We start from the raw sequence: 18,188 nt of genomic DNA, 5'->3' as shown, positions 1-18,188 counted from the left end.
AGACTGTTCACATGCCCTTTTCTTTTGCTCTGTTGTGCAGGTTATGTGGAATTCGGACCCTCAATGGCGTTGGATAGCAGAGATGAAAGGAAGAAGCGTGAAGGACATTTTCGAACGTGCTTTTGCTGAAAAGCTAGACGCTGCTCTCTTGGCGTTCACAAGCTGGGGTGTTTGGAACCGGCGAAACAAGATCCGTTTCAAGGAAGCTGCTTGTCCGCTGGAGCAGTTGCTTACTCTGTCAAAGGACCGAAAAACAGAGTTTCATTCTCTTCAGTCCACCGTGGGAAGACAGCAGCACAGGCGACATACCAGATGGAAGCCACCGGATCACGGGACCTACAAAATTAATTACGATGGGGCAATCTTCCCACAGCAAGGGAAAGCTGGGATTGGCGTCGTTGTCAGAGATGAAGTCGGAGCGGTTTTGGCGTCACTTTCGCAGCAAATGCCACTCCCAACAACGGTGGCTCAGGTTGAAGCACTAGCAGCGAGGAGAGCCGTGGAATTTGCTTTGGAAATGGGTGTCACCATCGTCGTCATCGAGGGAGACTCAGAGTCCATTTGCAGAGAGCTTCAAGACCCAAGTCCTTCTCTGGCCTTACATGGACACGTGCTACAGGATGCAAAATGTTTGTCAAATTCCCTTCAATCTGTCAGTTTTACTCATGTACGCCGTGAAGGAAATACTGTTGCTCATGGCTTGGCTAGATGGGCTATTAATTGGCCTAATTTAACTGTCTGGATGGAAGATGTGCCACCAGATATTTGACCTTGTGTACAAGCTGATTCAGCTTTAATTGATGAATAAAACCAGGATGCTTCCTTCTCAAAAAAAAAAAAAAAAAAAACTAAACTTACTCTAAAAGAGTTTTCTTTCCTTTTTTTCTCTCAAAAGTTTTCCATACATCCTATTTTACTTCTAAACAAACATACCTTAGGGAAGTTGCTAAGGTAACAACTTCTTTATAAGTAAATAAATGAGGCTACATGTTTTTTTTTTTGGGCAAAAAATGAATTCATTTGTGATTATTATTATTTTTTTCTAGGAGTTCATTTGCGACTTTAGTAAGGGTAGAGTAGAGCAAACATGATTTCATTAGAGTAGAAGTGGCTAATATGTGATTTCCTTTATGGATCTTCATGTTTTTCAAGTGGTCCGGATCCACTTAACAAAATCTATGCATTGGGTCAAAAAAGAAAATCCAAAATAAGTCAATTTTTTAATTTTTTAATTTTTTTTTTATCGAAGCCACACATTTTTTTTTTTTCATTCAACACACCACACTCTCTTGAATCTCAGTTATATTTATCAAATTATTATTATTATTATATATTTTTTGGAGAAAATATAACTATCAAATTATAAAATAAAGAAACAAAGTACATAATTTATTTTGTCACCAATTAAAAAGTTATAGGGCTATCCTATCAAAAAAAAAAAAAAAAAGAAGAAGTTATAGGGCTATTTATGGATATTCGGATTTCCCCCTCATTTTTTATTTATTAATTTTTATAACACAGTACTCGCCGTACAAAGCTGCAGTGAACTAAAAGCGCACCGCGCACACAGAAGATCTCACTGTCCGACGTCGTTTAGTGCTTCTCCAATTCCCGTTGATTTTCCGCCGGAGCTTCGACGCCGGCATCACTCTCTCCGCCTCCATCCTCCGATCCCGGTACCTCTCTCTTCTTAAACCCTCGATGTTTAACTTCTATGATTAAACCCCGTTTGGTTACTGAGAAAACGTAGGAAAAGAAAAGAAAGTGAAAATCTTTTGAATATTATATTACTTCATTTTGTAGTATTTGAGGATTCAGAAGCACACAAAACGAGTCCGTTTCGATTTTCTGGCTTAGCTACTTAATATAATATAATTTATTTATTGGAATTGTAGAATTTTAAGCTATGAAATTCATGCTTAATTTGAGAGTGAATGCTTGAAATAAATCCATTGAAGATTGCAATGGCAGGGAAATATGTTTAAGAGGTAATATAGATTTGAAGAAGAACTTGTGTTCTCTTTGTGGTTTTAGAAGCAATGAAAAGAAAGATAGAATTTGAACGAGTTTTGTATTGGTTGCTTGTTGTTTGTTATAAAAGGATCTGAATTTTGACGCTGAAATGTGAGTTATTTTTTGATGTTTTGCTTTTCATTGTGGTCTGGTTTTAGTTCTATGGATGAGTTATAAATTTAGTTTAGTTGGTTGTTTATCTTTTGAGGCCTTTTATTATTATTGGTAAGTTAAATGCGCACCCGGTGGGTTTTGAACATAGGATGGACCGACCCTACACCTGTTCTTATGGGAGGAGGAAGTGGCATTTGTGATTTTAGAAGTAATAGAAAGAAAGAGAGAATTTAAACGAGTGTGTATTTGGTTACTTGTTTTTATTATAAAAGGGTTGTTTTTGATGCCGAATGTGGGTTATTTTTGGTGCTATGTTTTTTCATTGTGGTCTGTTTTTAGTTCTATGGATGAGTTATAAATTTTGTTTAGTTGGTTATTTATCTTTTGAGGCCTTTCTTTTTGATTGGTAAGTTAAAACAAACACCCGTTGGGTTTTGAACTTAGGACGGACCTACCCTCCGCCCGTTCTTATGAGAGGAGGAAGTGGCATTTGTGATTTTAGAAGTAATAGAAAGAAAGATAGAATTTATACAAGTGTGTTTTGGTTCCTCATTGTTTGTTTATAAAGGACTGTTTTTATGCCGAATTTGAGTTATTTTTATGCTATGTTTTTCATTGTGGGCTGGTTTCAGTTCTATGGATGAGGTATAAATTTAGTTTAGTTTTTTATTTGTCTTTGGAGGCCTTTCTTTTTGATTGGTAAGTTAAAGGTGCACCCATTGGGTTTTGAACTTAGGACGGACCTACCCTCCACCCGTTCTTATGGGAGGAGGAAGTGGCATTTGAGTTAGAGCTCACTGGCTTGTCTTTTGAGCCCTTTCCGAAATGGTATGATAACCTCTGACCCAATAATTCTTGTGCACTTGAATTTATACCTCCACTTTAGAAGGAAGAGAAGTACTGCTAGGTTCAGGGTCATTGACCTGTCTTAAGCTGAATTCCTGCCTTTTTGTGCGTGTTGTGTGGGGGGGGGGGGGGGGGGGGGTGGTGTTGGTAGCTTTCATGTGTAATTATGCGCATCAAATAATTGGGAAGGAAAGTTAATGTTAGTGGTGGTAAACCAAGAACAGGATGAGAGAAATGATAAAAGAAACATGCCTGAATACCAAATTGGATTGGAAATGAGATGCTTATGTTGTTCGAGATGGTATAGTTTTATTTAAAAGAAGTTACATCATGTGTCTTCGAGGTCAGGAGACAGTTGTTTGTTTCTGTGCTAAATTCCACAGAAAGTAATGGGATATTTTAGCCCTAGGATAACAGTTGAAGTAACAAATACTCACTTAATGGGAAAATTTAGCCCTAGGATAGCAGTTGAAGTAACAAATACTCACTTAATGGGAAAATTTAGCCCTAGGATAGCAGTTGAAGTAACAAATACTCACTTGATGGGAATATTGTCTGTGGGCTCAAACTGATTCAGTGGAAAGCTTTTTAATATTATCTTGCTGAAGCAAAATTGTTTTTGAAACATCTGTGCTTAACTGTCTTTTGCAGTCATTTTATCAACAAGGTAGCCTCTCCTTCACGTATACCTCTGTCAGCTCGCTATGGCTGCCATTGACCGTTCACCGTCTTTGGAGATTTTAGGTAACTAGTTATATTTTCCCAAATTATTAGCTGTATATTATTTCTCTCTCTTACTCTTTTTTCCTCTTCTCCTAGTTCGGGGACCAGAAGGGTTCTCGCTCTGGAACGGACCCCCATTCAGCAATGGTGAACCTGGTATCAAGATTGAAAAGGTTCCTTGCTCGAATGTGAATTTCAGTGAAGATGGATCCAAACTCATGGTGTTGAAGCCTGACTCTGTGATTAGCATAAATGATTGCAGCAGCTACAAAGAAATCAGATCTTTTCAAATCCCCAATTTATCTGCAGCCACCTTGTCTCCACGTGGGACCTTTCTTCAGACCTTTCAGAAGGCCTCAACACCACAGGAAAAAAATGTGATCTTATGGAATACGGAGACTGGGGATCCTGTTTATCATCAATTTCAAAAGAACGTGACAAAAGCCACATGGTACATCTAGTAATTTTCAAGGCCTAACATTGTCGTAAATTCAAAATGTTTTGCTCAGTTCCGACTCTTTTCTTGTGCACAAGTCATGGTGTACAATACGATTTTACCATTGTTACCAATAGGACATTTAAGCTCAACTTTCTAGCAAAATGGAGTTCATGCATGTTTTAAATTCAGGTTTGTTTTACTTTTGGTATTTTCAATAGTTAATTGTTCTGTCTTTCAGGCCCTCAATTCGATTTAGCTCTGATGAAGTTGTTGCATGTCGGTTGGCAACTAATGAGATCCAATTCTTTGATGCTCATGATTTCTCCAAGGGAGTTGTCCATCGGATAAGAGTTCCTGGTCTGGCTGCAATTGAGCTTTCTAAGACACCTGGGTCCCATGTGGCAGCATTTGTTCCAGAATCTAAGGTGTGTGCTCCACAAGCGCAGGCTGATTTTGGGTATCTTTTCTAAAGGGATAATTTGGAATCATACAAGAATGTTTGGCGCAGTACACTTATAAGCGTATTTTGCTTACCTTCCCATAGATGGTTGCAGACTAGAGTTACTGCCTTGCCGGATCCCCCTTCCCACCATACAAACTGCAAACTGGATCATGTGTCCTAATTTGTGGTAGTTCCACATTTCAATCCTCCATAGCTGGTGCTCCTGGCCCAATGTACCATGTATTGGGTATCTGAGCATACCTGTGCTAAAACCCAAACATATCATGTTCCAGGAAATTTTATTGCCGAATGTGGTTTCTGAATTTATTCACTTCATTGGATCATAGCTATGTCACTATTGAAAATATTGATTCCTTTGTCACATTTATTCCCAGTAGAAATTTGATTTCTTTGTCACATTCAATTGGCATCTAGAAATACTACTGATATTTAGCATTCATATTCAAGGTTTTCTTTTATTATTATTTCATTCTGAAGTTAGATTTTCTACCCATATAGGGGGTTCCGGGTAGTATCCAGATATTTTATTGCGGAAAAGATTCAGAGAGTCAACCTATTGCTCGTCGGAGTTTTTTTCGATGTTCAACTGTTCAATTGAATTGGAACCGTGGCTCGACTGGGCTTCTTGCTGTTGTGCAATCTGATGTCGATAAAACCAACCAAAGTTACTATGGAGAATCAAAGCTAAACTACTTGACAACAGACGGCACCTATGAAGGAGTTGTATCTCTTCGTATGTTCTAAATTTAATTGTAAATCAAATTTTGGTTCTAAGTGAGTGCAAACAACTGATTGTTGAATAAACTGGCAGGTAAAGAGGGGCCTGTTCATGATGTTCAGTGGTCTTATTCTGGTTCAGAATTTGCTGTTGTTTATGGATGTATCCTTTTTCTCTGTAAGATTACATATTTTAGAGAGACAACTGTCCAATAAGCAGATTTGGCGAACCTAGTAACCATATCTTTGAGTTTCTGTTATATATTTTTATTAACACAATGTCTGGCATGCTGATGATTAGTAGATTTTCACTGCCTTTCAATGGTCTAGCTTTTGATTAATTTATGATCTTGTTCGGTGTTTTTGTTTGAGATTTTCTAAAAAATTTCTTAGGCCTGGTGGCATGAAATAAATTCATAAATCTCTGGATTGAGAAAATTCAGGATTTTTATTTTTTAATTGTATTTTATTATGATATATTTTTTTTCATTTAAATTCTTGTGGGGCAAAGATGATATCTGGGGTGAGGTGCTCCACTAGTGGATCCTCATGTTACATGCCATGCACCATTGCATCTGCTAATAAATATTTGTAGTCGATGCAATGGACCAAGGTTATGAACTCTCTGGAAGGATTTCCTTTTCTTTATTTTGGATGCCTATTGTTGTGCATATGTTTGGATCCTTATGTTCTGTTTTCAGCTGTTTATGATCTTCTTTTGCAATTGCTGGCATGATTATTGTACCCCTTAACTTACTATAGTTATGCCTGCCAAGGCAACTGTGTTTGACAAGAAGTGTAATCCTCTACTTGAGCTTGGAACAGGACCTTACAATACTATCCGGTGGAACCCAAAAGGGAAATGTATCCTCCAGTGAAAAGAAAGATCTCATATACTTCTTCAGAATATCAAATTTATATATTTTTTCAGATTTCAGAAAAGCTTGTTCTTCCTTTTAATATATATATTTGTCAAAAATTGAAAAATACTTTTTACATTAGTGGCCTTAACTCTCTGGTTTGCAGTTCTATGTTTGGCAGGTTTTGGTAACTTACCTGGTGACATGGTATGTAATCTTAGATGCTTTTGCTTTCTTTTCTTGCTCTTTTGTTGGCTGTGATAAAAATTAGTTTGATTTTGTCTTTCCCACGACTTGGGACACTTTTTCTTCCAAAATAACCTAATGTTCCATGATATCTTCTTCTTTGTACCTTTTTATTTTTCAAACAATTTTCACCATCTTCCCTGGGCTTAAAAAATATTCTAAAATAGAATTCTTAATATTGACCAATGTAATCAGTTATATTGACAGGAAATGTGATTGGTCAATAACTGTTACATTTATTTGTTTATTTTTTGGGAGCCTTTGTGTTGAAAGGATGGCTAGATCTTTTTACAAGTCTTCAATGAAGATATCAGAGTTGAGGTGAAAGAATATTATGTTTTCTGGTTTCCGAGACTCAGGATTCTGCTTCTAGTGATATTTCGGAGGTTCTTCATCCTGGGACTGTGACTTTGGGAAGCCAATTATTCTCCTGTTGTCTCTCTTGCTTGTTTCCCCCTTTTGGTGCTTTTCCAGATTTTCCACTCCCCCCGCCCCCCTCTTCGAATTGTGTTTTTCCTCAAAACTAGAATGTTGTTTCTACAAAAACGCCATAGATAGGCACTCATAATGTCAAAAGGTTATTTTTCCTTTTTCTTTTTGGCCGAGAGGATAATAGGATAATGGTTCTCAGATCTGGAGTTCATTTATGTATTTGTTTACCCTAGGCGTTTTGGGACTATAAAGAGAAAAAGCAGCTTGGAACAACTAAGGCAGAATGGTCTGTGACAAGTGAATGGTCCCCAGATGGACGCTATTTCATGACTGCAACTACAGCTCCAAGACTACAAGTTGACAATGTGTATGTTAACCTTTGTTATATTTTGGCATTTTGTTGAGGGGGGGGGGGGGGGGGGGTGTTATTGGGTAGTAGGTACATGTCACAAATTTTTGGTGTACTAAAAATCTGGAAATTTAGTGAAGACATAGCTTGTATTTTAGTTATTTGAGAGTAAATTTTCTAGATTCTCCCGATTATCATTGTGAAAGAACATTTGTCCATGCATGGGCATAAAATTCTGTTCTTGATTGTAAAGACCATTCAGATGGCTGGCCTTATATTGATTTGATTGTTCTATTTGGTTGTATTTTTGGTTGGTCATAAATTAATGACACACCAATGGAATTATTGAAATACCCTTGCTGAATGGTTACAGTTTCAAATTTTTTTTTTTTTTTTTTTTGGGGGGGAGGGGGGTGTGGTGGTATGTATTTCCAGAAATTTATGATGCTTAAACTACAAGGTCAGCACTCAGGCATTTGTTCTAAGCCTTGTGATGGCCTGTAGAAAGTAGTCCTTTTGTTATTTGAAAGGAAACCTTGTATTATTTCTACTTCTAAAGCATCATAAGGATGTCTTAGCATATATATATTTTTTTATGTACATGCGATCCTCTAGGTGGATGGGATTCAGTATGATGATCTGGTCCTTAGACACTTATTGCAATTGAATCATTTTGTGATTTTCTTGTTCTTATTGAAGGATTAAAATTTTCCACCACAATGGATCTCTATACTTCAAAAAGATGTTTGACAAGTTGTATCAGGTCAGTGTTGATTGCGACCCTTTAGATGTTCTTATATCAATTAGCTATACTCAATTGATTTTTCAAGGGAACTATCTGTGCAGGTTGATTGGAAACCAGAGTCACCTGAAAGGTTTGCTGAAATTGTTGATCTCATCAAGTCTATTGACTCTCTAAAGGTTGAGAAAAAAAATTCACAAGGTTCTGTCTCGTGCTTAGTGCTTTGAATATCTATTTTTTTCTGGATTTGTACTTGTATATTTTTTTCTCTTTTTAATTGAAGAGTCAACTATTTTCAGGACAAGGGTCAAAATCTTCCCAGGCTTCCACAAAAACCACCACCGCTAACCCTCCTGCACAGAAGCCTGCTGCTTATCGGCCACCACATGCTAAGAATTCTGCTGCCATTCAGGCAGAGGTATACATGATCCATGTCTTGTTTCTCAATCATTAATTGTTTTGTTTCCTGACATCAAGGGTCAGGCTCTTCATATAGTTGCATTTGGCATTCTTGCTTGGACCAAATTCTTCCCTGCATTTGGTATCAGATTTGATAAAAATTGTTCTACTTTCTTGTTTATAATATTGGATATTTTTTGATTTTTTATTTAATGAAATTAATACATGTTTCTTTGGTAAATAAAAAAGGGTAAAAATTAAAACAAGCTTTAATTGCTTACACTGAATTTCAGTTGGATTATGTTAATTGTTTTATGTGGTTCTGATGATTTTAATTATTTTGTATGCAGCTGTTTGGAGAGGCTCCTAAAGAGTAAGTACCGTACTTATCTGTTTGTTTGTTCTTTATGTTCATGGTTTGGATTTTATAAAACTGATTCGGTCATCAAAATGCTTATTCCTTGATTAATTTAGAGCAATGAGCAAGAATGCACTGCGAAACAAGAAAAAAAGGGAGAAACAAAGGAGAAAAGGCTACTGAGGATGCCGGGGGTTCATGATTGAATGCGGAAGTGTTGTTAAATGGCTCCTAAATCCATTATATACGATTGATGCACCTGAACATTGACTTTGAGGCTCCTGTTTGAATCTCCCTGCAGTTGATCCTTGAACAGGTCTAAGCGTATACTGGTTCTTGTGCGAGATTTTGGCTTGCATTTTCCCAAAGAATTTTGAGGCGGTCAAAGTATTTTAACATTTTTTTTTTGAGAAACAAATTATTTTAACATTAAGAGTGTAACTTTGTTTATGATGCTACTATCATGCTTTGTAAGTTTTAATTGGAAATATAATGATAAAAGGGAAAGGGAGGTGGGGGACAAGGGGATGCCCCTGTTTTGGAAGATGTGGAACATTAGACGATAGATAATGGATGTGGTTCTTTTGGTAATAGCAAAGTTGATATTTAATGTTTTTTTTTTTTTTTTTGGATAATTTAATAATTGGGGGAAGTGGAAATTTGAATGCTTTAATCTCTCATTTGGAAATTGAAAGCTCGGATTTGTGCAAAAAACACAAGAGTTTGTTTAGACCCCAAATTAAAATTACGGCTAGATAGTTTTTATTCTAACTTATACTACGTGCGTAACAAGAGTAAATAAGCGCAAATAATCGTTATCAATACCCCAAGCCATATTCATCTATTATCAACAATAAAAGGAAAGCTTAAGAGTAGGGAAGAGAGATGCAAACACAAAATAACACCGAGACGTGTTATTGGAGAGGAAACTGAAGAACTCAGCAAAAATCTCTCCGCGACCTTTCAAGTCGAAACCGATCCACTAGAGAATAAAGTTGGAGTGCACAAATAAAAAAAGACCCTTCAAACTTAGTTTACCTCATGTACTTGAGCCCTTCAAGCTTTTGCTACCAACTGATTTCTTGGAGCATTGTCTTCTTTAACTTTCTAGATCTTGCAATTCAATATGATTGCATCTGCCAATGAATGGCTCCTTCTAATACTTCCCAACAGTATCAAAATCTCACTTTACGCTCAGAATAGGTGTGATAAGTGTTTGAGTTAGCAATCTATAGAGATGGAGAGATATGAGTTGAGGAAAATCACAAGGAAATGTGTAAATGATTATGGGTATAACAATCTCTAACTCTTAAGTGTATTTTCTAGGGTTTTCTCTTTGAAAAACACTTTACAATTTGTGGGTAATGAGGGTATATATAGTGTGGGTAAAAACATGGTAAAGAAAAACAAAACTTTTTGCCAAACAGAGAGTTTCGTGAGTCCTTCGCGGGTTGGCCTTACTCGCGAGACACTCGCGAAATCGTATAGCTTGACACGACTCTTTATCTTCTAGTCACGTGCTCTACACATGGCTCTTTTCGCAAGTAAGCTTCTCGTGAAACACTCGCGAAATTCACTTGTTCATCCTTTGAAACTTGAGTCTTTACAATCTCTCATACTCATCCCTTACAATTAAAAACCCGCATACATATAGGGAAAAATAATTGAAGAAATTACAATCAAATTTGGTACGAAATTAAAGCCAACACAACATAGTTAGAAATCATAACTTTACAGAAATATCTGGAGGTGTTAACCTGTTGAGCTATAAAGTTTTTGGCGGCATTTAATGATTTCAAATTAGAGCTGCATTGATAATTGATGGTTTTCCAGCTAAGATTGTGTTGTCATTTGTCATCATCTGGTTCCTGCTGTAAATTACTTATGTCTGTGGTTGTCTTTCTTCTTCTTGTCTTTTAAGTATTGGATAAAATGAAAGGCGAGCTGTTCCTTCCCTAAGGAAGGTTAGGGCCTAGGAATTGAAACAATGCCCTGTAGTGGCCTTCTGTTACACGTTAGTGCACACAAAATCATGCACAGTTGCTGTTTAGTCATGTCGTTTAGAGAGATTAACAACAAAAGATTGAAGTGAAAGAGCTTGTCTCTCACTCGAAAGAGTCAAATTGGAACCATCGTCACTGATTGTTGCATAGCCATCACGACGACCAATTCTTCCTTCCATTACACAAGCTATTGTCCAGAGGAGCTGCACCATTGTGACCAAGCAAAGTTCCGATAGGTTTTCCCCTGAATTTATTTATATCTATATACTGTCTAAAAGTTGAAACGTAGTATTTATTATTGATAAGTTTTTGTTGAGCTACATCAGTGACCATGTTATTATTTTCTTTCCATAATTTCTTAAAACAATGGACAATGTTAAAGGTTCTACAAGTTTTATTACATGAAACTTACAAACAGATGTGACAATGAATATGATTGATGGATTTTCAACCACCTTATAATTGAATTTTGAATTGTCTCTTTCGAAATGGTGATACATTAATTTGTAAGATCAATGTAATAATATTTGTAATACATGTAACAGTACTCTAAAAAAAATGTATATAAATGTTAATGTATGTAATAATGCATTTTGCCTTCACTCATTTTCAAAACTAATTTTAACTTATTAATCATGATATGACCATCACTTTTCACCACCATGATTTACACATTCTTGAACCTAAATGTAACTTGTAATAGAAAATACATGTAATACAAAGATCTTAGGTGGAGACTCCATTTAGTTATTTTTAGTTTATACTCACTTGGAAAAAAAAAAAAAAATCTTATTTCACCACTATAATTATATTCGTATGCTAATGTAGTATTCAAGGTTAGGTTGAAAGGTTCGATTTTGCTCCTACTTAGAGAATCATATGTCATTTTTATAAACTTTAAAAGATAGAGATAATAAAACCCTTAACAAATGTTTTTTTTTTTTATATAAAATATCTCATGCAAGTGGTTTTCCCTATAATTTTTTGTGGTGTAACAACTTTCTCTACATGGTATTGAATTCAACTTGAATAAAACCTTCAACAAGCACATGGATATAGAATCACAAACGCATACATAATAATTTAGTTAAAAAATATTAATGTGATAACAAATCTGATTGATGTTACTTCAACAACAAACCACTTTCTTCACATTGGAATACATTATTTATCATAGATTATGGTTTACATCACTTTATTATTAATTTTTTGAGTTATGTTTAATAATTACAGTTGAGAATTTGGTCCACTTTGGTCCATTTAGTCCATTTCGTTCTACTTCAGTCTAGTTTGATCCATTTGGTCTAATATGGTCCACATTGGTCCAATTGATCCATTCAGTCCATTTGGTCAACTTCATTTCATTTCAGTGTGCTTACTTAAGAATGTGAAAATGCAAGTTTGGGTTTAGCGTACTATCAATTGTAATTATATGATAACTTTTAATTATTACGATAATCTCCTTAAGAGAATAAGAAATTTAAATAATAATTTTGAAACTTAAAAATTTAATTGTACCAAAAGAAATTATGAAAATATAATACATAATAACAATAGTTAAAGAATATGGATCATTAAAAAAAAGAATAATATCAATCGAAAATACCATAAATGATAGAATTATATATTTGTAAGAATAGAGAGAGATAAATTATTTTTAGAAATTCTTAATTTTTATTTTTTAGGGAGAAAAATTATCTACAATATAATTTAGAGAATACGTTATACACTATATCACATCTCAAAATAGTTATATATTTGTAAGTTTGTGACTAGTTGTTTAGTAATTGTTAGCTCCAAGGCAAAAAATTGGGTTGCAGATGAAATTTGCTTCTTTTGTATCTAGTTGTGGTTCTTAGTTTGTTAATTTTCAAGGATGCCGACATTTTTTGTAAAAAATGTTTTTTGTTAGCCTACAAAGATATGGTTGTTTCCATTGAATTTTGAATTTCAAAAAAATTGTGGACAACTTGTGCCAATACTTTGATATGACCAATTATAAGTGATAGAGAAAAAGTGATGGATTTATGTAAAAGTGATAAACAATCACTCACAGTTACATCAAGGTTGTAGCATAAAAGTTGTGATCTAGATCTCTAAAATTTTAATGACTGCTTTCGCTAATTATTATTTGGGAAATGATATGTCTATAACAATTTACAACATTTTAATGACTGCATGTGGTTACTAAAAAGATATAGTTGGGTTTCAACTCAAACTGAAAAAAAGAAACACTGAGATAACTTCGCGAGGAGAGCAACTTCAATTCTTTTATTACGATTTTTCTTGTCTTTCCTGCGTTATAAATTATATAATTGATTAATTTCCAAGTGGGGAGAAGCAAAAATATATTAAGATTTCAAAAAATTCCTACCTTTTACTTGGGGATAGGCTACTGTGCCTAGGAACACCTGAAGCCCTATAAAACAGCTTGAAGAAGGGCAGATTAGATGCATTTCTCTGTTTACTGATGAGTAATAGTAGGATTAAAAACATCTTTCGTAACTGTTGACATAGTCTGATTTGATTGGAGCATCACTTTACTAAGATCTATCACTGATATCATTTTATTATACAACAATCATGATAACCATATCAACTATTGTTACAAAAAATTGTATCCTTCAACTTATCAATACTTGATCCTGTTCAGTCAGGGAAAGTAGTAAAATTGGACAGTACTCTCAGATTCCTTTTGCCCCAAACACACTTGGTCAAATGATATATCTATTTTTCCTCTTTCAGACATAGACCTCATTTGGATTTAGGGCGAACACATGCAACTCAGCTGGGGAAACCAGCCGAGCTTGCATGGCTATATATAGGGGCCTAGAAGTCCACTCAAGAGTGGTAACATTGGCTGGGAATAGACACATGAGCTTGAGTTCAAGGTTGACCTATTAATAGAAACAAAAACCATTGCTTTCTCAGATTAATCCCACAATTGTGACAAAGTATAGAGGATTAGGAGGAACATGAATACCCAAATGCCTGTCATTATTACAATTAGAACAATAGTGGGGTAAATGCAATAAAAATTCCAAAATGTGGGAAATATGAATATCCCCTTAGAATCGTGTACTGCAGTAGATAAAGCATTAGCCAGGTTACACAACTGATTACAATCCTTAAGCTCCTCATAGTAAAGGTTCCACTAGACCTGTAATCATGGCTAAAAAGAACTATTAGAACACACCAAAGGAAGCTACTCATATGGAGCTGTATCTTGTGCCTCAAAATTTCACATCTGTTGTCCATGTACCCTGAACGCTAGGGTGTTTGGTAACATGCCTTGTCCTCAGTTTCACAACCTTTCTTCCCAATGCATTCCTTAGCCTAGTTGCATGTAGAAGAACCTCTTCTGGATCCATATTCTTCACACATACCACCCATTCATTTTTGTTCCCTGTGCATTTGGCAAAAGAAATCCTTAATTACACTTCACATGCATGAGAGAGAGAGAGAGAGAGAGAGAGAGTGAGAGTCTTACGGTAAAAGGCTTTCAAATGTGGATGCTGGCCACGAATGAGTTCAGTAGCAACCTCTAACTGAGGATTTTTCTCTTTAAATGCTGGCAGATGCGACTCCATAAATGCCCTGCCATATTGATTGCTTACTTATTAATCATTAAATAAGCAAATGAAGGAAAACACTAGATTTTTAATACTTTGTGGAAGAACACAGGTTTTGAGAAGTTTGGCCAAATATATTATACATAGAAGATTGATGCCCCTGTAAAGAGGAAGGGGAACCCCAGTGAAGGTTTTTTTTTTTTTTTTTTTTTTTTCAATTTTATTTATTTATTTATTTAAGGATGTATTTGGGGGGGGGGGGGGGGGAGTTTAAAACCTACATCTACTCAGGCATGTCAGCTAGATAATACATATGAAACAATTAAAAAGAAATTGTAGAAAGTAAAATGCCAAAACAAGTAAAAAAAGCCATGGCCCATGTTTAGCATCCAGTTCCTTTTCACAATATGAACCCTGCTGGATGTCCAGTTTTATGATTATCTTCAGAGATCTTAACCAATTATTCATCTCATATCCTAGATATTACTATTATTCTCTGTGGTGCTGGTAGAGCATTGACCAAAAAAGCAGTCAGCAAATATAAATAATCCTACTAGAAAGAACGCAGAATAGAAAGGAAATATACAACACGGTAATTTGTGCTTCCATCAATAGTTTACAAAACTTGCATAACCAAATCAGCCAACTAAAACAAACCAAAAAAAAAGAAAAAGAAAAAAAGAAATATACTTTATCAACACCATTTTTGACACCAAACCTAAGCTAGATTCTTTCTATTTCACAGTACGTGATTTCTTGCCACCATATCACTAAAAAGTAAAGTGTAATGGAAGCAAGGAAAATGGCTGGGATTTGTTAATTGGGTAAATAATTATTGCCTCCATTATGCCATTGGCAATTTATCAATATCTTGATCACAAAACCATAATGCAATTTTGCTAATGAGCTCTGCTGGCACCTCCTCCGCTTAATAAGTGCTAAGTTGAGGGTGAGAGTGTGGGTTCAAGACCCATTCGATGCATGTATAAACTTACCAATAAAAAACTATAAAGCAATTTTGAAAAAAGCACCCAGGGGTGATTTGGAAGAACTAGCAAATGAATTTACCCCCAGAATACCAAATACTGTTAATAACTTCCAGAAAATCTAAAGAAAGCCTCAAAACACATAAGTTATTTGCTATCCCATCCATTTGCAATTGCAAGATAACTTCATTATGGTCCCATTATAACAAAGTTACATGGGATAAATAAGTATCTTTCTTCACTCACCTTTAATGTTCTTTGATAGCTATCACTCGCCTTTTCTCTTTTTGGTACTCTCAACTTTAAAACTCCATGGAAATACCATATGAAAAACTAAAGCAACTTCATATTCTACCTAAAAATTCTCACGAGAAAGTTAACAGCTCTGAAGCCCTCATGACTCTAGATAAAAGATAAAACTCAGATAACACTCAGTCCAGTACCCCGAAAAATGCAAATTTAATCTGCTAGAACACATAATACTCAATCCAGTACCCTGAGAAATGCAAATTTAACCTGCTATAAAAAATACAGAAAGGCCTGGAGTCACAAAGTCTAGGGCAATTCCCTTTGCCAAATTGTAAAATCACCTTAGATCACTATCCTTTGCATAAATTAAACAGACTGACAGCAAGCACATCATAAAATAATTATAGCGTTTTCCCCACTAAAGACACAGTAGTTCTACAGTGTCTGGCATAATTATGTCCTAAGGGTACACATCAATAACATCAAGATGAAATCTTTTTTGATAAGTAATGAGTTTCATTAAAGTTAATGCAATAAGGGACATAACCTTAGCACACAAAATGTAACAAAAATTTATTTTCTTTCTAAGAAAATAAAATATCTAAAATTCAGATCAACCAAGAAAATTTCTTCACTCAAATTACTTCTTGTTTCTAGCAGAAAGTTGTAAGCTAAACTGTCAAACACCCAATTTCAAACATGCATATATATATATATATATAAATAAAAAGCATACCTGATGCCCCTACTGCTTCCTCCCCAATCAGAATAGCTGACAACCAGCTTTTGAAGTTGCCATACACCTCTCAAAGCCATCTCACTTCAAAACCAATACAACATAAACAATACATTTAATAAAATCATCTCAACATTCAAAAACAAAAGCTTTTTTTATTTATTTATTTATTTTTTTTGGGTTGTTGTTGAAGAGTCCCAAGACTGAGGAATCTAAGTGCTTTATACTTCATACCAAAACCTTATAGCTGAACCTGATTTTTTAAAAATGATTTTCATTATTATTTTACTTGGTATAAATCCAGGGCCGGCCCTTCCCTTAGGCGAGTTAGGAAATTGCCTGAGGCCCCCAAAATTTTAGAAAACAACCGGGTAGTAGAGGAAAAAAAAAAATTAGTTTCAAATGAATTACAAAAATAATCTGGCACATCCTTTTAACCAAAAAAACAAAAAATTTTGGTAAATCCTATTAAACATTGGTTCTAAACAAAATCATTGACCAAAAAACAACCAGATAAACTACAAATCCGGTCTAAGAGATTAACCACAAAACAATCACAAATCAAAACAAATAAATCCACTCAAAACCCTAAAAATTTTACCTTTCTCTCTGGTCTCTGCTCTCCGCCTCTCTCAAGTCTCAACTGCTCACCTCACCGTATCAGGTTCTGAGGTTCAGGAATCAGGTATAAAATTTTAAATATTTGGGCACAGTGAGGGCACTCCATTTTATTTGTTAAGAACTTAAGATAAACAAAGTTTGTCACTTATCAGTTTATCATTATGGCCGCCTGGACCCTCCCTGGACTGGGCGTTAAGTTTGGGCCTTCAAGTTGTTTTTTTGTCGTGAGATCTAGTTAGGTCAATCGGTAAAGTTTTTGATGGTTGTATAAGAGATTTAGGGTTCAATCTCTGCTTATACCAAAAATTAATTGGTGTCTTGGTCTGATAATAAAGAGCTACTTCAGGAGCGGATGCCATAAGTTGAAATTCTCAACAAAAAAAAAAGAGTTGTTTTTTGTTTTTTTCTTTTTTAAGCCTGCATTTTTTTTTTTTGGTGCGTGAGTCTTATTAATAAGTCTTGTGTCAGTGTTATGGCTGTGTTTAAATTTTTGTTATGCTTGTGCTTAATTTTTTTTAAAAAAAATTTATGCAGGTTGAGATTGTTAAAAGCTTGTTATTGTTCAGTGAAATTACAACAATATATTTTGTATAAATCAGGTTCTATTTCTCATTTGCTCTACACTTGAAAGTTATTTTTTATTTTAATCTTTATAAATATATTGTTTGATTAGAAATATCTACTAGAAAATATGTATTTGGATATGAAAAACTTAAAAAAAGAAAAAAAAGAAAAAAGAAAAATTAATTTAGTCTAAAAAAGGATCAATAGATAAATTTGTTATTAGTAATAAACAAAATATAACACAAAATTTAGATGAAAATATCACAAATGAGCAAGAAATTCACCAAAATAATTTAGAAGAAAATGATGTTCAATTTTGCAATACAACAAATCTTGATAATGAACTTCAAAATAATTTAGAAGAAAATGAAAATAATGATGAAAAATATAATATAAAAATATCAAATAAAAATTAATTTAATTAATATATAAGTATAAAAAAGGCCTCATTTTTAGTTCTCGCCTTAAGCCCCAAAATGTCTAGGGCCGCCCGTGTTTCCCTCTCATCCTCTCTTTGCCTTAACCCACGTCACACCATGCTCCATGACTGACCACCAAGCTCTCCTTCTAAACCTCCATGGCCGGAGCTTTTCAAGCTCATCACCTCCAACCAAGCACCACTACCAAAACCCAGCCAAAATCAAATCACGACCACCAACACGGCCAAAACCCAACCAAAATCAAATTGCAACAAAAACCCAGAAGCCCACCAAATTACAAATCAAATCACACCCACCGAAATCAAAGCACAAAACC

The 18,188-nt window shown here is 34.9% G+C and overlaps 2 protein-coding genes across 2 annotated transcripts; one reads left to right on the top strand and one right to left on the bottom strand.

Moving 5' to 3' along the window:
• Positions 1-1,510: 1,510 nt before the first annotated feature.
• On the top strand, positions 1,511-9,323 carry LOC111987822 (uncharacterized). The gene is given in 15 exon segments (XM_065768931.1): positions 1,511-1,676; positions 3,625-3,717; positions 3,793-4,147; positions 4,374-4,560; positions 5,097-5,331; positions 5,410-5,478; positions 6,078-6,179; positions 6,342-6,382; positions 7,087-7,220; positions 7,902-7,965; positions 8,049-8,145; positions 8,244-8,362; positions 8,694-8,716; positions 8,818-8,868; positions 8,870-9,323. Coding segments are annotated over 14 exon segments (1,551 nt in total). The 5' UTR covers positions 1,511-1,676; positions 3,625-3,677; the 3' UTR covers positions 8,904-9,323.
• Positions 9,324-13,648: 4,325 nt separating this feature from the next.
• Positions 13,649-16,991, bottom strand: LOC136065560 (large ribosomal subunit protein mL43-like). The gene is made up of 4 exons (XM_065768915.1): positions 16,849-16,991; positions 16,248-16,331; positions 14,195-14,301; positions 13,649-14,110 (listed from the first exon to the last, which is right to left on the bottom strand). Exons 2-4 carry the CDS (start codon positions 16,325-16,327, stop codon positions 13,938-13,940), a joined length of 360 nt encoding a protein of 119 aa, XP_065624987.1. The 5' UTR covers positions 16,328-16,331; positions 16,849-16,991; the 3' UTR covers positions 13,649-13,937.
• Positions 16,992-18,188: the final 1,197 nt, after the last annotated feature.

The sequence above is a fragment of the Quercus suber genome, unplaced genomic scaffold, assembly GCF_002906115.3.
Source record: "Quercus suber isolate HL8 unplaced genomic scaffold, Cork oak 2.0 scaffold_27, whole genome shotgun sequence".
Taxonomy (NCBI): Eukaryota; Viridiplantae; Streptophyta; class Magnoliopsida; order Fagales; family Fagaceae; genus Quercus; species Quercus suber.
This window is presented reverse-complemented; position numbering and strand designations above follow the sequence as displayed.